The 23,395-nt window shown below is 43.5% G+C and overlaps 1 protein-coding gene across 2 annotated transcripts in view; it reads left to right on the top strand.

The window, feature by feature from the left end:
* The window catches only part of LOC309551920 (uncharacterized protein), a 199,725-nt gene that overhangs the window by 9,680 nt on the left and 166,650 nt on the right, over nucleotides 1-23,395 (top strand). For both annotated transcript variants that reach the window (XM_082252639.1, XM_082252640.1), the window contains exons 2-3: nucleotides 3,076-3,447; nucleotides 12,186-12,515. In XM_082252639.1, coding sequence (XP_082108765.1) covers nucleotides 3,076-3,447; nucleotides 12,186-12,515 — 702 coding nt within the window. The remainder of the gene's footprint in view (nucleotides 1-3,075; nucleotides 3,448-12,185; nucleotides 12,516-23,395) is intronic.

Here is a 23,395-nt window from a genome sequence, read left to right as displayed (position 1 = left end):
TTGCTTGGGGTCCAACAAGAAGGGAAACATGGAGGACACGATGACCAACATGCACCTTCCCTTACAGGTGTGTAAGAGAGTGTTTCAGCCCTCACTCTAATCCCCCCCCCCCCCCACCAACTTTTTCAAAGTTTTTCCCAGAAAAAAAATATTTTTTTTAAAAAAGGCATAGTATAGAGTATTTTCTGCAAATTCCTATTTTGAGTATTATTGCAGGGTTTACTGAAACATCATTTTTGTTGCTACTTTTGGCTTTTATACAATGTGGCGGTGATTACTTGTTAGGTAAAAGCATAGTTTGCTCACTATACTATGTGCAGCTGAATTCTGCTAGTCAGGTCTGCTCAGTGTGTTTAACTGCTGCCAGTCTGATAGTTCTCTATGCATCCAGAAAGCTTGATAAGTTTCTGGCTGATATGTGTGGAGCTATGCAGATGGCACCATGATTATTGATACAGCCCCGGCCTATCCCCATAGAGGCAGGCTCTAATGGCATACTGGGAGACTGTATATATTCTGTGAGCACACTGAGCTTGAGGTCTTTTCCTGGAGACGATTAGTCCAGCCTGGAGGGCACGCTGCCCTCCCAGTCAGTGCTGCTATGTCTGCTGTTGTGAAGCCTCAGGTGGGTGACCTTAGGGCCTGGATGTTGAGACCCTTGAACTATAGAAAGCTGACTGAGGGGGGCTGTCCACTGAAATTCTGGTCTGGTATCATCAAAATAAGGTGTCACTTGGAAGCAGGAAGGAGGTAACCAGCTGTCCTTGGACCTTAATTACCGACGCTTCTAAGAGATCTTGATCAATTTTCTGCTTTTGCCACCATTCTGATGATAGAGAATCAGCTGCGGGTCTACAGTAGTCCGGCTGGTGTCGTGAAGAGTTTTGCCCATCTAATCTTCTACTCAAATGGACTCTGCTTTTGTGGCTTTAACCACTTGCCTACTGGGCACTTTTACCCCCTTCCTGCTCAGGCCAATTTTCAGCTTTCAGCGCTGTCATACTTTGAATGACAATTGCACGGTCATGCAACGCTATACCCAAATTACATTTTAAATTTTTTTTCACACAAATAAAGCTTCCTTTTGGTGGTATATAAACACCACTGGGTCTTTATTTTTATTTAAAAAAAATAAAAAAAAGAATAAAAATGACCAAATATTTAAAATAAAAAAGCATTTGTCATAGTTTGTTATAACATTTTGCAAACAGGTAATTTTTCTCCTTCACTGATGTGTGCTGATGAGGTTGCACTGATGGGCATTGATAGGTGGCACTGATGGGCACTGATGAGGCAGCACTGGTGGGATGAGGCTGCATTGATAGGTGGTACTGATGGGCACTGATAGGTGGCACTGATGGGCATTAATAGGCACTGGTAGGCGACACTGATAGCTGGAACTGATTGGCTCTGATAGGCGGCACTGAAGGGCACTGATGGGTGGAACTGATATGCAGCACTGATAGGCACTGGTAGGTGGCACTGATGGGCACTGAAAGGCAGCACTAATAGGTGACACTGATAAGGAGGCACTGATTGGCAATACTGGTGGGCACTGATTGGCAGAACTGTTGGGCACTGTAGGGACTGCACTGATAATCAGGACAGTGATAAATAGCGCCCTGATTATCATTGCTGATGACCCTTTAACACAAGCCGGTTATTGCCTCTTTTCTTCTCTCCTCACGCTGACAGTGGCTTTTGTTTACATCAGTGATCAGCTGTCACTGGACACAGCTGATCAAGTGGTAAAGGGCCGATGTGATTGGCACTTTACCCCGATCACAGAGCATGGCGCCCGCAAAGTAATCCCACGCTGTATCCATCATTTGGCTATAGCATAGGTGGGAAGGGGTTAAGAAAGGAGTTTGGAGTTATCTACTACTACTACTACTGCTATCTTAAAGTTGAAGTTTACTGTTTGCTACAAGCGCAGACTTTAATATAGCTTGTTCTGAAGTACACTTAACCGCTTGCCGACTGCTCACAGTATATTTACTGCGGCAGTCAGCCCCTCACAGGCAGAGTGACGTAGGTCTACCTCGCTAGCCTGTGAGGCTCTGGGGAGCGAGCGCGTGTCAAAAATGTCAGTCAAGGGTCCGATCTGTCCGCCGAAATGTCGCAGTACCGCAAAAAAAATCGCAGATTGCCGCCATTATGCGTTAAAAAAAAAAACAACAAAAATCTTTCCCTTTGTTAGTAAACGCGATAACTTTTGCGCAAACCAATAAAAATGCGCTTTTTTCGATTTTTTTTACCAAACATATGTAGCATAAAACAAATTGGCCGAAAATGTTAAAAAATTTAGATTTTTACATTTTTTGGGGGGGAATTTCATATATAAAAATTAGAAAAATATTGTTATTTTTGCAAAATTGACGCTCTTTTTTTGTTTATAGCGCATGATCAAAAAATCGCACAGGTGATCAAATACCACCAAAAGAAAGCTCTGTTTGTGGGAAAAAAGGACGTCAAATTCGTTTAGGTACAGCGTCGCACGACCGCGCAATTGTCCGTTAAAGTCACGCAGTGCCGAATCGCAAAATACCCCCTGGTCTTTTAGCAGCCAAATCCTCCGGGGCTTAAGTGGTTAAGTCCTCAAATGTACATAGTTCTTGTTTTTGGAGTATCCCACCTAATTAACTCAACCCTATCCAAGTTCTTCAAAAATAAAAACAATAACCCTAGACTGGTCATTGAAGAAATGTGTGAATCAGCCCATGTGCCTGGCTGTGGGGTCAATATTGTGGGGAGATCTGGACAGTATTCCTGTGGCGCCTATGGGAGTAGAGCTACACACACAAGGAGTGCATTGAATTTAATGAGTTGGCCAACCCGTAGACTTGAATTGTGAGAAGGAGTAGTAAAGAACAGCCGTTATATAGCGTTGCAAAGCAGGAAGTGGCACAGACTCCATATCTAATTAACACATATGGCTGTCCCCATGTACATATATAATAATAATATACGTATACATTCACAAGATCTCTTCTACACGTACATCTAAAAAATCATTGACAAGACTGCAGGTTTTTTTACACATTGATAATACATTTTGCTTATCTGCTCCTATAGGGATCACAAGATCTTCAAAGTGTTTTTATCAGATGAGAATTCATACAGTGCAACCCGGAAGTTCTGTTACCATTCTATGTTCATACTCTGGCCTGGAGGAACAAGATAAAGTTAAACAGATCATTTGGGGGGAGACAGATACACAATATTGCTCATCTGCCAAGAAGATCTTTTCCCCTCCTGGAAATGTTATAGAGAAATATAAAGGGAGACTCTACAGAGAGAAGGACCCCAACAGGAACTGGACGGAATATATCACAATTACAGGACTGAAACCAACGGATGGGCCTACATTTTGCTGCAAACTATATGACAGTAACCTGAGAACTACAGTTAGGTGGAATTTATATGGGACTTTTCTGCAATTTTCAGGTAAATATTTATTGATATACTTCCAACAGCCATCAATTTTTCAGGACCAGTGTTAATTTTGATGTCAAATTTCAATTTTGTTTTAGTCTTTTGAGTAAAATGCCATTTTAGTTTTAGTCACATTTTAGTCATCTGCAATGGTTTTAGTCGCATTTAGTCGACAAAAATCTCCAGTAAATTTTAGTCAACTAAAATATTCTACATTTTAGTTGACTAAAATCTATTGGGTTTAGTTAAATTGCAATGCATTATTTAAGCATTTTTCTAGAATTTCCAAACTTATTATATTTTCCTTGAGTAAAAAAAATGAATATCATGGTATTTTTTATGGTATTAAGGTGTGAACAAACTACACAGACACTGTGGATGGGTGTCTGAGGAGGTCAGTAATGCACAGTGCTCTGGATGGTTGTCTGAGGAGGCCAGTAATGCACAGTGCTCTGGATGGTTGTCTGAGGAGGCCAGTAATGCACAGTGCTCTGGATGGTCTAAGGAGGCCTGTAATGCACAGTGCTCTGAATGGTCTAAGGATGCCTGTAATGCACAGTGTTCTGGATGGTCTAAGGATGCCTGTAATGCACAGTGTTCTGGATGGTCTAAGGAGGTCTCTAATGCACAATGCTCTGAATGGTCTAAGGAGGCCTGTAATGCACAGTGCTCTGAATGGTCTAAGGATGCCTGTAACGCACAGTGTTCTGGATGGTCTAAGGAGGCCTGTAATGCACAGTGCTCTGAATGGTCTAAGGATGCCTGTAATGCACAGTGCTCTGAATGGTCTAAGGATGCCTGTAATGCACAGTGCTCTGGATGGTCTAAGGAGGCCTGTAATGCACAGTGCTCTGGATGGTCTAAGGATGCCTGTAATGCACAGTGCTCTGGATGGTCTAAGGATGCCTGTAATGCACAGTGCTCTGGATGGTCTAAGGAGGCCTGTAATGCACAGTGTTCTGGATGGTCTAAGGAGGACTGTAATGCACAGTGCTCTGGATGGTCTAAGGAGGCCTGTAATGCACAGTGCTCTGGATGGTCTAAGGAGGCCTGTAATGCAGTGTTCTGAATGATCTGAGGAAGCCTGTAATGTAAGGTTACCAGATTTTTAAAATGTAATCCAGGGACATGTTTTTTTTTATTTTTATTGGCAAATGGTAAACTATTTTATAAACATATTTGCCTCAAATGATATATGCAGTTTATGTGGTATGTGTTTATGGAATGATTGTATGATATATATGTTATTTCTCACATTTCTCCCATGAGATAAAGAAAAATTATACTTCTTAGAATTTTTTTGGGATATGACTACCAAGTGTTAAGACGATAGATAGATATTGTATTTCCCTCTCCCTATTTACTGTATTTCGCTCTCTTTATGCTGTATTTCCCTCTCCCTATATACTGTATTTCCCTTTCCCTATATACTGTATCTCTCTCTATCTATACACTGTATTTTACTCTCTCTATATACTGGATCTTTTTCTCTCTATATACTGTATCTTCCACTCTCTGTATACTATATTTCCCATTCTATGTATGGGGCTCTCTCTGTACCTCAACAACGTGATTCTGGCTCTCCGCTGGTCATGTGTTGTCTCTCTGCAGGCTGTGGTTGGTCATGGTGTGGCCCCTGGAGCTCCTTCCTGAGTGTCAGTCTGGGCTCTGCCCCCTCCCTGCTCCTTTCTGCCATTTAGCAGAGCGGCCAGCACAGCCGTGTGTCTGCAATCACTGTGCACTGCTCGGGGGCTTTGGGGCTGGATCAGAACTGCAGGGGAGAAAAGCAGTGACTGTGGCCCGGGCCTGCAATCTGGGGACAAAACTAGGGACAGACTTGGTCTGGGGACAGTGTCCTCAGTCCAGCGACTGTCCGCGGAAACCGGGGGTATCTGGTCACCCTACTCTAATGCAGATAGTGCTCTGGATGGTCTGTGAAGGCCTGTAATGCACACAGTACTCTGGAAATTCTGAGGAGCCCTGTAATGCACAGAGTTCTCTGGAAGGTGGTCTGAGGAGGCCTGTAATGCTGCACAGTGCTCTGGACTGTCTGAAGAGGCCTGTAATACACACAGTGCTCTGGACAGTCTGAGGGGCTCTGTAATGCACACAGTGCTCTGGAAGGTGGTCTGAGGAGGCCTGTAATGCACACAGTGCTCTGGACAGTAAGAGGAGGCCTGTAATGCACACGGTTCTCTGGACAGCAAGAGAAGGCCTGTAATGCACACAGTGCTCTGGAAAGTGGTCTGATGAGGTCTGTAATGCTGCAAAGTGCTCTGGACTGACCAAAGAGGTCTGTAATGCACACAGTGCTCTGGACTGTCTGAAGAGACCTGTAATACACACAGTGCTCTGGACAGTCTGAGGTGCTCTTTAATGCACACAGTGCTCTGGAAGGTGGTCTGAGGAGGCCTGTAATGCACACAGTTTTCTCCTGACAGCAGGAGAAGGCCTGTAATGCACACAGTGCTCTTGAAAGTGGTCTGATGAGGCCTGTAATGCTGCAAAGTGCTCTGGACTGTCCAAAGAGGCCTGTAATGCACACAGTACTTTGGACAGTCTTAGGAGGCCTGTAATGCACACAGTGCTTTGGACAGTCTTAGGAGGCCTGTAATGCACACAGTGCCAAGCGCGCCAAACCATTAAGCATGCTATAGTCCCTAACTTGCTTGCTGGGAGGAGAAACACTCACAGGCTTTACAGGTAGAGCTCTGAGGAAACCGGAAGTTCACACTGGTAAACATTCCTACTTCACATTTTTATTCCATTTCATTGTGGAATTAATTTTTGTCATAGTTTTCACCAATTGATGAAAATGTGAGGTCATTTTTGTTTAATTTTTGTCACTGGAAAAATGCCATTGACAAAAATGATGACGCAAATGTTTTCATTGATGAAATTAACACTGTTCAGGAGATTTAGGAATCTAAAAGGTAATTCATAAAGGACTTTATAGACACTTTCTGGAATTCTATTGACTGCCGAACTAAAATTGTTGGTCCTTGCAGCTGATTTATGTACCTATTAAACAGAGGAGGACTGGGCCAGGGGGGCAATTGCCCCCCGGGCCGCTCTGATTCCCTTTAAAAAGGCTGTACCGCTTCTGCCACAGACATGCCTAAAGGATTCCTGGTGCAGAAAAATAAAAAGTCCCCACCGCTGACCTATTGAGTGCGGTATGAAGTCAAGTACAGAGAGCAGGCCTCTCCCCCAGCATGGATGGTGTACACTGTGTCTGAGCAGAGGCCAATTCCATGCCCTACCGAAGACTCTCCTCCCCCAGGCAGCACTGACAAGCTCTTACAGCTCCCCCAACTGCTTCCTGCTGTCCAGGTTGGAAACCCGGATTCGGCCAGTGAGTAGAGAGTACCTGGAGCCAAGTTTCAGCCTGTAATGGGGGTCAGGAGGAGAAAGGGAAAAGGGAAAGTGGGAGTGAGACTGAGTTGCTACACCATGGGCCTCTGGTTTGTACTTGCCCCCCTGGGCCAAACGTTGACAGTCAGCCCCTGCTATCAAAGACAGCAAGAGTCTGCTATAGAATTTGGGGAGACCTCATGCACACGGCTGTCAAACTGGGAGCAACGGCTGTGTCCATGCAGCCTCTGTGTCCCAATAGACATGAACTGTACTGCCTGTATGGGGATGAATAGGACACCTGTGAATCCCTTTGCAGGCAGACACGGCCATCACACGAGTGTTTGCTTAAAGGCATAATTCACCTTTACCAAAGAAGTTCTTATTCAGATATGGAGCGTCTGTAGAAAAAAACAAACTGCACAGCTTTTACCAAAGTATAATAATACCCTTGCTATAGGTGTATGCCATCTATATATGTCATGAAGACTGACAGAAAAATTGACAGACTGACAGAAAAATTATAGATGGCATCTTCCTGTCTGGAAGATTCAGAGCTTTTTGATTTCTACACAATGATAATTCTCAGGTAAGATGCCTAAAATACACAGCTCAAAAAAAGAAGGAACACTTTTTAATCAGAGTATAGCATCAAGTCAATTAAACTCCTGGGATATTGATCTGGTCAGTTAAGTAGCAGAGGGGGTTGTTAATCAGTTTCAGCTGCTTTGGTGTTAATGAAATTAACAGGGGAACTAGATGGGCAACAATGAGACGATCTCCAAAACAGAATGGTTTTACAGGTAGAGGCCACTGAAATGTTTTTTGCCTACTCATCTTGTCTGACTGTTTTTCACTAGTTTCTCATTTGGCTAGGGTCAGTGCCACTACTGGTAGCATGAGGCAATACCTTGACCCTATAGAGGTTGCAAAGGCAGTCCAACTCCTCCAGGATGACACATCAATACATGCCATTACCAGAAGGTTTGCTGTGTCTCCCAGCACAATCTCAAGAGAATGGAGGAGATTCCAGGAGACTGGAAGTTACTCTGGGAGAGCTGGACAGGGACATAGAAGGTCCTTAACCAATCAGCAGGACCGGTTTTTGTGCAAGGAGGAACAGGATGAGCCCTGCCAGAGCCCTACAAAATTACCTCTAGCAGGCCACTAGTATGAATGTCTCTGACCAAACAATCAGAAACAGACTTCAGGATGGTGGCCTGAGGGCCAACGTCCTCCAATAGGCCCTGTGCTCACTGCCGGGCACTGTGGAGCTTGATTGGCATTTGCCATTGAACACCAGAATTGGCAGGTCTGTCACTGGCACCCTGTGCTTTTCACAGATGAGAGCAGGTTCACCCTGAGCACATGTGACAGACGTGAAAGGGTCTGGAGAAGTTGTGAAGAACGTTATGCTGCCTGTAACATTGTTCAGCATGCCCGTTTGGTGGTGGTCAGTGATGGTCTGGGGAGGCATATCCATGGAGGGACGCACAGACCTCTACGGGCTAGACAATGGCACCCTGACTGCCATTAGGTATCAGGATGAATCCTTGGACCCATTGTCAGACCTTACACTGGTGCAGTGAGTCCTGGGTTCCTCCTGGTACACGACAATGCCCAGCCTCATGTGGTGAGAGTATGCAGCCAGTTCCTGGAGGATGAAGGAATTGATACCACTGAATGGCCCCCATGCTCGTCTGACCTAAATCCAATAAAACACCTCTGGGACATTAGGTTTCCGTCCATCTGACGCCACCAGGTTGCAGCTCAGTCTGTTCAGGAGTTCAGGGATGCTCTGGTCCAGATCTGGGAGGAAATACCCCAGGACACCGTGTCTGCCTTCTCACAAGCAGCATGCCCTGATGTTGTCAGGCATGCATACAAGCACATGGGGGGCCATACAAACTACCGAGGACCATTTTGAGTTGCTGCAATGAAACTTCAGCAAAATGGACTCGCCTGCTGCATCATTTTTTTACTTTGATTTTCGGGGTGTCTTTGAATTCAGCCCTCTGTAGGGTGATAATTTTCATTTTCATCAAACGATGTGGCATCCATTCCTTCCTAACACATTACCCAGTCCATGTGTATGGAAATAGTGGTGCGCTTCAGGGGTTAACTCTTGTAGATCTCTATAAAAGATGGTGAGTAACCAATGTACAGATCTTGATCTAGAGTAGCTCAGTGTGGTAAATCTGTGTATGCGTCTGAATTCCAAGGAATAAATGATAAAAGTGCAGGTGCGTAGTGCCAATCAATCAATATGTGTGTCAGTATATCAATAAATATTAAGATACTTCTTTTTTGCATAAGACATCAAAATAAATAAATAAAGTGTAGATCTTCAATCCAGTTCTTACCAAGTAGAGAGGTATATATATATATATGAACAATATGTGTGTCAATAAATAAATAAATAAAGAATTATTATGAAAAAATGTGAATGCTTCTTCTTTGCATATAAAAATATATCAATAAATAAATAAATACAGTGTTGATCTTCAATCCAGTTCATAAAACAGTGAAAAATATATATGTGCTCAAATAAAGTGCTCCATGCTGGTTATAATAATTCGGTGCTATAAAAACTTGTGAACAATTCTGTTACAATTCTTCAAACCAACAATATCAGATAAAATAGTCCAAAAGTGAATAACTTCCAAAAAGAACTTGTGTAAAAGAGCTCTTCGTTTGTGATCGTGCTTCACTAATTAAGACAAGTGACTGTGAACTCCTTCACCTTGTGTATCACCACTGTGTGTTCTAGCCTCTCACCTTATAGGCAAGAAAAAATGCCTTTGGTGTCTATCCAGACTTATCAATGGATTCTGTTTGCCTCACTCCGGTTCCTCATTCCCTTTCTGAAGCAGACTCCTTGAAATCCTATGGGTGTTTATCCAATTCGTTTTCCTAGTCCTATCCTCCTTATCCGGTCTTTGTATGCCTCAGAGACAAAGATTTCTCATGGTGCAGTATATCAAGCTTGTTTATTTAAAATATACAGGTGTGCACTTACAGTTTGACGAAGTAAAATCAGCATATAGAAAAACACAGCCGCCGCTGTGGAGATCGGGCTCCGTTGTAACGGCACTTCCGGGTACAGGGCTCCTCCTACGCGTTACGTCACGAGGTCACGTGACTTCCTCAGGGAGCGCTCCCTGAGGAAGTCACGTGACCTCGTGACGTAAAGCGTAGGAGGAGCCCTGTACCCGGAAGTGCCGTTACAACGGAGCCCGATCTCCACAGCGGCGGCTGTGTTTTTCTATATGCTGATTTTACTTCGTCAAACTGTAAGTGCACACCTGTATATTTTAAATAAACAAGCTTGATATACTGCACCATGAGAAATCTTTGTCTCTGAGGCATACAAAGACCGGATAAGGAGGATAGGACTAGGAAAACGAATTGGATAAACACCCATAGGATTTCAAGGAGTCTGCTTCAGAAAGGGAATGAGGAACCGGAGTGAGGCAAACAGAATCCATTGATAAGTCTGGATAGACACCAAAGGCATTTTTTCTTGCCTATAAGGTGAGAGGCTAGAACACACAGTGGTGATACACAAGGTGAAGGAGTTCACAGTCACTTGTCTTAATTAGTGAAGCACGATCACAAACGAAGAGCTCTTTTACACAAGTTCTTTTTGGAAGTTATTCACTTTTGGACTATTTTATCTGATATTGTTGGTTTGAAGAATTGTAACAGAATTGTTCACAAGTTTTTATAGCACCGAATTATTATAACCAGCATGGAGCACTTTATTTGAGCACATATATATTTTTCACTGTTTTATGAACTGGATTGAAGATCAACACTGTATTTATTTATTTATTGATATATTTTTATATGCAAAGAAGAAGCATTCACATTTTTTCATAATAATTCTTTATTTATTTATTTATTGACACACATATTGTTCATATATATATATATACCTCTCTACTTGGTAAGAACTGGATTGAAGATCTACACTTTATTTATTTATTTTGATGTCTTATGCAAAAAAGAAGTATCTTAATATTTATTGATATACTGACACACATATTGATTGATTGGCACTACGCACCTGCACTTTTATCATTTATTCCTTGGAATTCAGACGCATACACAGATTTACCACACTGAGCTACTCTAGATCAAGATCTGTACATTGGTTACTCACCATCTTTTATAGAGATCTACAAGAGTTAACCCCTGAAGCGCACCACTATTTCCATACACATATTTTTTCACTGTTTTAGTATCAGTTCCAGTGGCGCTGCAGCAGGGATCCTCTTGTCACCTCAGATAGCGCAGGGATCACACACACCCTTTGATACATCATTACCCAGTCCATACCAGTATAGATCCTAACACATTACCCAGTCCATACCAGTATAGATCCTAACACATTACCCAGTCCATACCAGTGTAGATCCTAACCCATTACCCAGTCCATACCAGTATAGATCCTAACACATTACCCAGTCCATACCAGTATAGATCCTAACACATTACCCATTCCATACCAGTATAGATCCTAACACATTACCCAGTCCATACCAGTATAGATCCTAACACATTACCCAGTCCATACCAGTATAGATATCCACCATGAGATTTTTCCCCATTCAGATCTGATGTGTTTTCAAAGTGTTCCTTACATTTTTTTGAGCAGTGTATGTTAAATGAACATATGGTCTTATGGGAAGTTTGTTGTTTAGAATAAATGGTCTGATGACAGGGTTTCTAAGACAGATCTAAGAAATAGGAATCTACCTTTTCTAAAGAGAGGGAGAGAGAGAGATCAACAGAAGCTGTTTCCTTTCAGTCACTTTCCAGCTGAAACTTAGTACAGCTTAAGCCTCCTTGCACACTAAGGTTTTTCATAAGCTCAAAAAATAGCTAGAGAAAAATGCTGCATGAAAATTGCTGATAATAGCATTTTTGTGCCAGCTTCTAGTAGCATTGTAGTAGGTTTTAGAAGCATTTAGAAGCTTTTAGGAGCATCTAAGAGCATTAGTATTTGATTAGCTTTTTTTGCAGTACATGAAGAAAAAAATAAAATAAAGCTAAGCATTTTAGAAGCAGTTAGAAGCATTTAGGAGCATTCAGCTTTTCTTTCTGCCAGAAGAACGCTCCAGGAAACTCTACAAAAAAAATGTTTTTTTCTGCTCCTAGTTGCTGAAGTTTAAAAAATGCTAATAGCCTAAAGTAGTGTGCATGGACACATAGGATAACACTATTTAGCTTCTAGGAGCAGAAAAAAAAGCTTCTAGGACCTAAAAAAAAAACACTAGTGTGCAAAAAGCCCTAGGGAGTATCTGCTCTTGCTCTTTTGCATGTATACATTCAGCTTGAGCTATTGAGCTTTTCTTTTCTTTTCTTACTAGCTAACATTTTTTTTTGTTCAGATACAGATTATATCACTCAGCTGGATGAAGTGATGGCTGTTTCAGGAGAAGAGGTCATCATCCCGTGTTATTACTCCAAGGACACTATGGAACTTACCTATGTCAACTGGAATATTGCACACAGAGCAACTGACATATGTATACATAAATCCATACTCCACTCAAATCAAGCACATCAAGTGGATCGGTACTCTCTGGTCAATTTCACTCAAGACATCTCATTGCGTATTCATGATATTCAACTAAAGGATCATCAAAGTTATTGCTGCGCTGTCACTACCACACAAAAAACACTGCTAAGCAAACAATTTACGAAGCTAATTGTTGCAGGTAAACATAACACATCTATACTATGCATGAAAATGATTGAAAATGCCATTGCGGGCCACACTATTACTCTGGCAATTCTAGCTGTCCCCTGTTTCGATGAGCCATGGACTTCAGTATTTTCAGAGTCACTAACCCAGAAAAGATATGCAGGTGAGATGAGTCAGAGTAAAGTCAGACGACCTTGGCTACATACGTGTAAAGCGGGCCATACGCAGCTCAATTCCACCAAATTCTTGATAAATTGGCCAAATTTTGAGCAGTTGTAGTGTCTAGTACAGTGATTTTCAGCTTCCAAAGGCATCAGCCAGGTATGATATACTGTATACATATTTTTATTGGTCAATGCTGGATCAATGTAACTATGGGGGAGATTTACTAAAACTAGTGCACACAGAATCTGGTGCAGCTGTACATAGTAACCAATCAGCTTTCAGGTTTTATTGTCAAAGCTTTAAGTAGAAGTTCACCCGAGGCCCCTTTCACACATGCTGTCCGTTTGTTCGTTTTTCATCCGTTAACGGATGAAAAACGGACATCAATGCATCTCTATGAAAAAACTGATGTAAATTGATGATCATCCATTTACATCAGTTTACATCCGCATCCGTCATCATCCTTTTTTTAAACTGATCAAAGCTCTATTTTCTCTGTCGCTCATTGACAGACGCAGAATCCATATCTTGATATCCATAGGGTTATACTGCCCCCTACAGGAGTAGGACACTAGGCAGAAAAAAAGTTCTGGCCACACCTATGGGCAGTCCCAGGGGGTATACCCTCTCTCTCCCTGCTATAGGATGTCAGTTTTTTTTTGCCTAGTCAGGAGTAAGGACCAAAGTTCCTTGCTGGGATCTCTGGTCCTGGCAAGTTTTTTTAGATAAATCTTTTTTTAGTTAGCTTTTTCTCCAGTTGTTCCTGTGAGATCTTCAAGCAATTAGGCCGGATCTGGGCAACAAGCTGTATGCTGAGATCCAGTGGTCACCCCAGCCGGCCTACGAGCGGGTGCAGGCCCAGCTCCGTGCTGGGTCGGCCACGACATAGTCCCGCTGGACGGGGACTGGCCCGCGTGTTAAACGTCCTGCCGAGTCGCATATGACCGGTCGACGGCCGAGTCGCAGCGTCTCCTTTGGCCGACACCCCCCCCCCCATCCTGGGCGGCGAAGGGTTTTGTCCGCTCTGTTCCGGTATGGTGAGTAAATGCTTCCCCCCTTTCTCCTCATGGCTGACTCTGGGGTGGACCCGGGCCCCTCCCTGGGACGGTCGGACCCCCACTAATCTGGGTTCCCCTCTGTTCCCCTGTGCACCCCCCTCCTGTGGTGTCCCTCTCCCCCCTACACCCCCCCCCCCCACGGGGGGGTATTTGTGTGTGTGTGGGGTGGCTGGCTGTTCGTGGCGGACGGCTGTTGTGCGGGGGGCTTCCTCCCTGACTTCCCAGGGCCTACCTGCCGATCGATCGTCTGTTAGTGATGTGGGGACCCCCCTTCCTGCCGCAGCGCACGGGGCCACCATTTTCTTGTAGTCCCTCGTGTGGCTCATGGCGGCGGCCATCTTGCTACACCCAGCTCGTTTGTTTGCAGAACTGGGCAGCTGTGGGAGTTACTGAAGGCGTGTGAGGGGGCGGGAAGATCGCTCCACAGGACTTCCTTGTCAGGTAGACAGCGCTGAGAGCAGTCCTTTTGAACTCTGGTGCATCGTGTCGTGAGCCTTTTGGGGGTCTCTCTTCTCTCTCTGCGGGGGTCTCGAGGCACGCTGTCCGACCACTGAGGGGCGCTGTAGCGCTGGGTGACATTTTGCAAAAAAAAAAGTTTTTTTCAATTTTGTCATATTTTGCTGACGGGTTCCCCTGGTTTTGCCATGGACCCTGCTGCACATGTGTCCCCACCTGATCCCCTCAAGGTGGCCGCTGGGCCCTCCGATTCTCCGCTCACCATTGATGCGCTTTCGGCGGTCCTGGAGTCATTTGTGTCCCGGGTGGAGGTGGCCTGTCAGGGACGGGGGGCCAAAAAGCGACCCCCGCCTACCCCTGTCTCGTCTGATGCCTCAGATTCTGATTCTGAGACAGTCGCTGCAGGTTCCTCCTCTGGGGCTGCTGCCCCATCTCCTCTGATAGTGAGGGTGACCTTTCTGCCTCCGCCATAGCGCACGACAAGGCGCTGGTGGACGCACTGATTGTGTCTGTCCGGGAGACCCTAAAACTGGGAGGTTGCACCTGCGGATGCAGCTGAAACGGAAGTTGCCTTTGGCACTCGCAAGCCCTCCAGGGTGGTGAAGGTGTTTCCCTTTCCCAAATGCTTTTGGAAGGAATTCCAGTCATCCTTGTGGCTCCGGACTGGCCTCGTCGCGCCTGGTATGCCGACTTGGTAAGGCTGGTCGCGGACGCTCCTTAGCGACTTCCTCTCAGGGAGGATCTGCTGTCTCAGGGACCGATCTTCCATCCTGCTTTACGATCGCTGGCTTTGACGGCTTGGCTGTTGAGAGCCAGGTGCTGAAGGACAGGGGTTTGTCTGCTTCAATTATTCCTACTGTGATTAAAGGGAGGAAAGTGACTTCCAGAAAGATCTATCATCGCACATGGAAGTCTTATATCGCGTAGTGTGAGTCCCTCGGGCTTCCTCCACGTTCTTACTCGGTGGCTCGGATATTGGCCTTCCTGCCGGGTTGAGCGGAAGCTGGCCTTGAGCACTATCAAGGGTCAGGTTTCAGCATTGGCGATCTTCTTCCAGAGGCCACTGGCTACTCATTCTTTGGTGCGGAATTTCATCCAGGGGGTGCGGCACCTGGTTCCTCCGGTGCGCGCGCCCTTGCCGCCCTGGGATCTTAATTTGGTGTTGTCGGTTCTCCAGAAACCTCCCTTTGAAAATATTAGGGAGATTCCCTTGCTTACCTTATCCCAGAAGGTTGCCTTTTTGGTGGCTATCACTTCTGCACGCAGGGTGTCGGAACTGGCTGCGTCGTCCTGTCGTTCCCCATATCTGGTGGTTCATAAGGATAAGGTGGTGTTACCTTCCCTGTGTCCTAAGCCCAGTCATCCTCGGGAGTTTGCGTTACACTCCTTGGATGTGGTTCGGGCGATCAGGGTGTACTTGGCTACTACTGACTCTTTTCGTAAGGCTGATTCACTTTTTGTGATCACGGATGGCCCTAGAAAGGGGTTGCCTGCATCTGCCGCAACTATCTCCAGATGGATCAGACAGACGGTGGTGCAGGCTTATTCTATTAAGGGTCAGGTTCCTCCGTTCCCTGTTAAGGCGCACTCCACTTGGGAGCTTAGTGCTTCCTGGGCCTTCCGCCATCAGGCGTCGGTGCTTCAGGTTTGCAAGGCGGCTACCTGGTCGTCGGTTCATACCTTTACTAAATTTTATAAGGTTGATGTGCTGGCATCGGCGGATGCCTCTTTTGGCTGCAAGGTTTTGCAGGCTGCTGTTTGAGGGGACCTTTGGTCTACCTCGGGGGTTTTGTTTTTCTCAGGTGGGTCTCATCTTCTTGTTTCGATGAGTCCTCTGTTCTTCTGGTTGGCTCTGTTTTGGCCTTCTGGATTGGATTTTTTTTCTGTTATCCCACCCCTCATTTATGTCACTGCTTTGGAACGTCCCTATGGATATCAAGATATGGATTCTGCGTCTGTCAATGAGCGACAGAGAAAACTGGATTTTTGACTTACCGTAAAATCCTTTTCTCTTAAGCTCATTGACAGACGCAGTACCCGCCCCTCTATTTTGAGTTGGGTTGGTATGAGTCTCTGACACTGCTTTGTTACATAACTGACATCCTATAGCAGGGAGAGAGAGGGTATACCCCCTGGGACTGCCCATAGGTGTGGCAAGAACTTTTTTTTCTGCCTAGTGTCCTACTCCTGTAGGGGGCAGTATAACCCTATGGATATCAAGATATGGATTGTGCGTCTGTCAATGAGCTTAAGAGAAAAGGATTTTACGGTAAGTCAAACATCCAGTCTTTCTTCCGTTTATAAAAAAATGGATTGGACGAACAATGGATGTAAATTGACAAATGGTCAGTTTTTCATCTGTTTCAGCATTGGTAGTGGATGTAAAAAAAAAAAAAAACTGATGAAAAACAGATGACCATTGATGAAAATGAATGAAAACCAGATAACGATTGATGAAAATGAATGAAAAACAGATGACCACTGATGAAAATGAATGAAAAACAGATGACCACTGATGAAAATGAATGAAAAACAGATGACCACTGATGAAAAACTGATGACCACTGATGAAAAACTGATGACCACTGATGAAAAATTGATGACCAAAAAAAAAGAAAAACAGATGACCACTGATGAAAAACAGATGACCACTGATGAAAAACAGATGACCAATGATGAAAAACAGATCACCACTGATGAAAAACAGTTGACCACTGATGAAAAACTGATGACCAAAAAAAAAAGGAAAAAAGATGACCACTGATGAAAAACAGGTGACCACTGATGACAAACTGATGAATACTTCATCCATTTTGACGTGACTGAACTGATGAAATGTCCGTATGTGTGAAAGGGGCCTAATACTAACCTCTCTAAATCTACTGACATCAACAATCTAACACTAACCTATCTAACCCTGTAAAGAAGAAATCAGTATACATACCTTTTCTGAAGCCTATTATGTCCAGTCCCACGCTGAGCTGTCAGCCACGGCGGGTGCAGAGGAGGCGGGTCAAGGAGGCAGCCGATAATGGAAGCCCCATAGTAACTCTATGTGTAGAAATGTGCACTACCGAAAAATTACCGTATTTATCGGCGTATAACATGCACCGGCGTATAACACGCACCTCAATTTTAGGAGGGAAATTTTAGGAAAAAGGCTTAAATTGGAAATAAAACAGCTTTGAACTCAAAACTTTTTTTAAAAATGAAATGCAGCCTCCCCAGTGCCCATGAAGGCTGCCTCGCCAGGGCAATGCCCAGCAATGCAGCCTTGCCAGCGCAGTGTCCAGCAATGCAGCCTCACCAGTGCAGTGCTCAGCAATGCAGCCTCGCCAGCGCAGTGCTCAGCAATGCAGCCTCGCCAGCGCAGTGCTCAGCAATGCAGCCTCGCCAGCGCAGTGCCCAGCAATGCAGCCTCGCCAGCGCAGTGCCCAGCAGAATTTTTTTCGTACGATTCCAGAAAAGCTTCCTGGTTGTGTAGCTACGTATCAGATGGTGCAAAACAAAACAATGGCAGCCAGGCTATTTTAGTGTTCTGATCATGCACGGTCTTTGTCGATTGATTTTTAGCGGACACATAGTGTACTGATTAAACGATTGTCGTTCGCTAGGCTGTCGTACGACAGAAGTTTTCCTGTTTGTTCCTTCGGATTTTGTTGGACGAACTGTTATGATCGGCTGTCGAAAGATGTGTACTAAGGATCAGATTATCGTGCGATCAAGTCGAAAGCGATTATTTTCGTACGATTATCTGAACGTGTGTACGAGGCATAACACTGCCCATCTAAAAATCGAATGAATCTGAATATATCCAAAAGCAATACGAATGCATTCATTAATTATTTCTTTATATTCAGCGAAAACAAATATTTGGAAAGAACAAAAATGCGAAAAAAGGAATTATCCGAATGGAATTGATTAGTTAACCACTTCTGGACCGGAAGGATTTGCCCCCTTAATGACCAGGTCATATTTTGCGATTCGACACTGCATTACTTTAACGAACAATTGCGTGGTCGTGCGACGCTGTACCCAAATAAAATCGATGTCCCTTTTTTCCCCACAAATAGAGATTTCTTTTGGTGGTATTTGATCACCTGTGTGATTTTTATACTTTCTGCTATAAAACATTCCCAATAAAACAATTTTAAAAAATCAAATTTTTTTATCAGTTTAGGCCAATTTGTATACTGCTACATATTTTTGGTAAAAAAAAAAAATCCCAAAAAGCGTATTTTAATTGGTTTGTGCAAAGTACGGGATAGATTTTTGGACTTTTATTTATTTTTTATTTTTTTTATTAGTATTGCGATTTTTAGCGGGACTGCGACATTGCGGAGGACAGATCAGACCCCTAACTGACATTGTTTACACTTTTTGGGGACCAGTGATATTACTACAGTAATCAGTGCTAAATAATATGCACTGTTACTGTATAAATGACACTGGCAGGGTAGGGGTTAACACTGGGGGTGATCAAGGGGTTAATGTATGCCTAACTGTGATTACTCTCTGTGTGGGGTGGGGGGGGGGTTCTGTGACAGGCAGAGAGATCGGGGTTATATGAATCAATTAACCACTTCAGCCCTGCCCACCATACATTTACTTCGGCACTCACACGCTCACAGGCAAAGCGACGTAGCTCTACGTCACTTGCTCCTGCCGCTCTGGGGCGTGCGAGACCCCGCTGATGGTCTGATTGGGTTCAGAACCGATCAGTCATCAGGTCCAGGCCAATGATTGTTGATCTGGACCTGTTGATCGGTCCTGCCCAATCAGATACTGTTCTATGCCTGTGTAATGTAAACACAGGCACAGAAAAGACCCGCTCTCCCCTCCCATGATCCTTTTTGGATTCATCGAGAAGAGAGAGAGGATCTAAACTGAGTACTGTACCAGCACTCACACACACACACACACACACACACACACACACACGTAGATAGGCACATTTAACCCCCGGTCGCCCCCCCCCCCCAAGGTAACCCCTACACCCCCTATCACAACACACACTGTATACTGTATATAGCATTTTCCTATATACCTGTATTAGTGTGACTTGTGACCAGGTTTAGCACTTGCGGCCGTTCCTTTTAGGCTTAGGATACCCGCCAACCCCCCCCCCCCCCCATAAAGATTTAACCCCCTGATCACCCCTTCCCCCTGTCACATTGCACACTATATACAGGTAATTTAGTGGTTTACTGTATTTTTGTATTAGTGTGATTGTGACTTCAGTTAGCACTAGCGAGTTAGTTTCTTTCCCAAGTAGGTTTAGGGTCCCTGCCACCCCCCCAATAAAGATTTAACCCCCTGATCATCCCCCAGTTAACCCCTACACCCCCTGTCACAACACACACTGTATACAGTATATAGCAGTTTCCTATATACCTGTATTAGTGTGACTTGTGACCTGGTTTAGCGTTTGTGGCCGTTCCTTTTAGGGTTAGGATACCCGCCACCCCCCCAATAAAGATTTTAACCCCTGATCCCCCCAGTTAACCCCTCCCCCCTGTCACATTGTACACTATATACAGGTAATATAGTGATTTTCTGTATTTCTGTGATAGTGTGATTGTGACTTCAGTTAGCGCTAGCGAGTTAGTTTCTGTCCCAAGTAGGTTTAGGGTCCCCGCCACCCCCCACCCCCAATAAAGATAAACCCCCTGATCACCTCCAGTTAACCCCTTCATTGCCCTGTCACAGTGTCACTTTTATAGTGTACAGTTTTTTTTTTCTGATGACTATTATTAGTGTCACAGGTGACATTAGTTAGTGTTAGTCTAGGATAGCGCAGATCCCCGGTGCATAGTTAGAAATATTAGTTAACCCCTTGATTACCACATACACACACATACACCTCCATTACTAGTATAGTGTTTGAACAGATCAATATCTGATCTGATCAGAACTACACTAGCGTCCCCAATAGTTTAGAGTTCCCAAAACGCGGTGTTTGCACAATCAGCACTGATTCCTGCCAGCACCTGCGTTTAGCCCCTCCGCCCAGCCCACCCCGCCAAGTGCAGTAATGATATGAAATGATATATTGCTCACGCATGCCATGGGTATACGTGAAATGACACCCCAAAATACATTCTGCTGCTTTTCCTGAGTACAGGGATACCACATGTGTGAGACTTTTTGGGAGCCTAGCTGTGTACAGGACCCCGAAAACCAATCACCACCTTCAGGTTTTCTAATGGCGTAAATTGTGCATTTTACCTCCGCACTACCTGTCACAGTTTCAGGGGCCCATAAATTTCAAGATGGCACAAAACTCCCCAAAATGACCCCATTTTGCAAAGTAGACACTCCAAGCTCTTTGCTGAGAGGCATGGTGAGTCCATGGAATATTTTATATTTTGCAACACGTTTCGGGAAAATTATTATTATTTTTTTTTTTTTTACACAAAGTTGTCACTGAATGATATATTGCTCACGCATGCCATGGGTATATGTGAAATGACATCCCAAAATACATTCTGCTGCTTCTCCTGAGTACAGGGATACCCCTTGTTTGAGACTTTTTGGCAGTCTAGCCGAAAACCAATCACCACCTTCAGGCTTTCTAAGGGCGTAAATTGTTGATTTCACTCCTTACTACCTATCCCAGTTTTGAAGGCCATGAAATAACAAGAAAGCAGAAAACCCCCCCAAATGACCCCATTTTGCAAAGTAGACACTCCAAGCTATTTGCTGAGAGGCATGGAGAGTATTTTGCAGCTCTCATTTATTTTGGAAAATGAAGAAGAAAAAAAGGAAAATGCATTTTGTTTCCTCTTTTTTCAATTTACAAACCTTTGTGACAAAAAGTGAGATCTGCAAAACACTCAACATGCCTCTCAGCAAATAGCTTAGGGTGTCTACTTTCCGAAAAGGGGTAATTGGGGGGGGGGGGGGGGGTTGTGCTGTCTTGGCATTTCATAGCTTCCAAAACTGTGATAGGTAGTGAGGAGTGAAATCAACAATTTACGCCCTTGGAAAGGTTGTGATTAGATTTGGGGTCCTGTACCTTGCTAGACTGCAGAAAAGTCTCACACATGTGGTATCCCTGTACTCAGGAGAAGCAGCAGAATGTATTTTGGGGTGTCATTCCACATATATCCATGTCATGTGTGAGAAATGTATCTTTTAGTGACAACTTTGTGTTAAAAAGATTTTTTTTAAAAATGTAATTTTCCCAAAACTTGTGGCAAAATATAAAATATTCCATGGGCTCACCATGCCTGCCTCTCAGCAAACAGCTTGGGGTGTCTACTTTCCAAAATGGGATCATTTGGGGGGGGGGGGGTTGTGGTATCTTGACATTTCAGAGCCTCCTAAACCGTGATAGGAAGTGAGAAAATACAATGAAAAATGTACGCCCTTTGAAATTCTGAAGATGGTGATAGGCTCCCAAAAAGTCTCACATATGTGGTATCCCTGTACTCAGGAGAAGCAGCAGAATATATTTTGGGGTGTAATTACACATATGCGCATGGCATGCGTGAGAAATATATCATTTCATTGACAGCTTTGTGTAAAACAAAATAATTTTTTTTTTTTTTAGTCATTTTTCAAACACCTGTGACAAAAAAATGAAATATTTAATGAGCTCAACATGTCTCTCAGGACATTCCTTAGGATGTCTACTTTCCAAAAAGTTTAATTTGGGGGGAGTTTGTACTGCCCTGCCATTTTAGCACTTCATGAAATGAGATAGGCAGTCAGAAATTAAAGCTGTGGAAATTTCAGTATTTACACCATAGTTTGTAGACGCTATAACTTTTGCGCAAACCAATAACAATACGCTCATTGAGATTTTTTTTGTCAAAGACATGTAGCTTAATACATTTTGGCCAAAATATAATACATAAATTGAGTATATTGGATATTTTTTAAAAGACAAAGTTGAAAATGTCATTTTTTCTCAAAAATTTCGCTCTTTTTTTATATTAATATCGCAAAAAATTAAAAGCACAGAGGTGATAAAATACCACCAAAAGAAAGCTCTGTTTGTGGGGAAAAAAGGACGTAAATTTTTTTTGGGTACAGCATTGCATGACCGCGCAATTGTCAGTTAAAGTCACGCAGTGCCAAGTTCAAAAAAAAGGGGCCTGGTCATTGAGCAGCCAAATCCTTCGGGGCTAAAGTGGTTAAAAATACAAACATGTACAGAGATGGAGATTTCTAAAACCCCTATTACTAAAATCTCTAAATCTACAGGCATCCACAATCTAAAGCTGGATACACACTATACAACTTTTGTTGTTAGATTTCCTTTAGATTTACCTTCAACTATGTAGTGCAAGGAATGAAAAAACAAATGAAAAAACAAATTTAAACCCGCGCTGCACAATAGTGATAAATTATGGTGATAAACTGTGAAAGTGTGCAGCTGCTGCAAACACTAAGAAAAATCTTAGAATAAATGAATAAAACAAATTTATGCAGCGCTAGCAGTGAATTAGTGAAGATATAAAATTATAAAATTATGATAGAACCAATCTATATCATACAAAAAATCATAATATAATGTATCAATCACACTAAGTGCATAAAATAACTGCAATAATTATAAAGTGCATAATAAACTAAAAAATTGAATATGAATTTCAAGTGAGAAGATTAAAGTGTATATATAAATAATTTGGTGATAAAAGTCCTTATTGATGATCCAATAGCTGCCAAAGTGCCAAGTGAATAAAGGTGCTTATAAGGTGAAGGTGCCCTCTTGGTTCCCCACTCACCGGATTGCGATTGTAAAAAAGCCCTTGGTATTATTGCACATTTGCCCAGGATCTGATGTGGGGTTCCTCCGATGTGACCTCCAAATTGAAATCGTCTCCGATATCACCATTAAAAGAAAAAAGGGCCATACATCGTGAAGTACGTAGGTATATTTTATTTCCCCAAAAAGCGATTCAATACTTACAGGATAAAAAGGTTAAAAAGCATGTATCAAACAAAGCGAGTGGCGCCGCTCGTAGCGTGCGTTCCACATACAGGAAGTTCCCAACCGGAAATGACGTTACGTCCGCAACCGGAAGTGCGTCAACGCGTTTCGCCGTCACACACAGCGTCTTCAAAGGACATCACTTCCTGTTGACAGAGGCTCTTTATATCGTAGCCTCACCTACATCATATCCGGATTTGTTTAGGAACAGGACTTTAATTTCCTTAAGTTTATTTATCTTATATCTGTTGTTGGTATAGCGATATTAATCAA

Source organism: Pelophylax lessonae, assembly GCF_965119305.1.
Source record: "Pelophylax lessonae genome assembly, chromosome: 4".
Lineage (NCBI taxonomy): Eukaryota > Metazoa > Chordata > Amphibia > Anura > Ranidae > Pelophylax > Pelophylax lessonae.
Note: the sequence above shows the minus strand (reverse complement) of the source record. Positions and strands in the feature narration are given on the sequence as shown.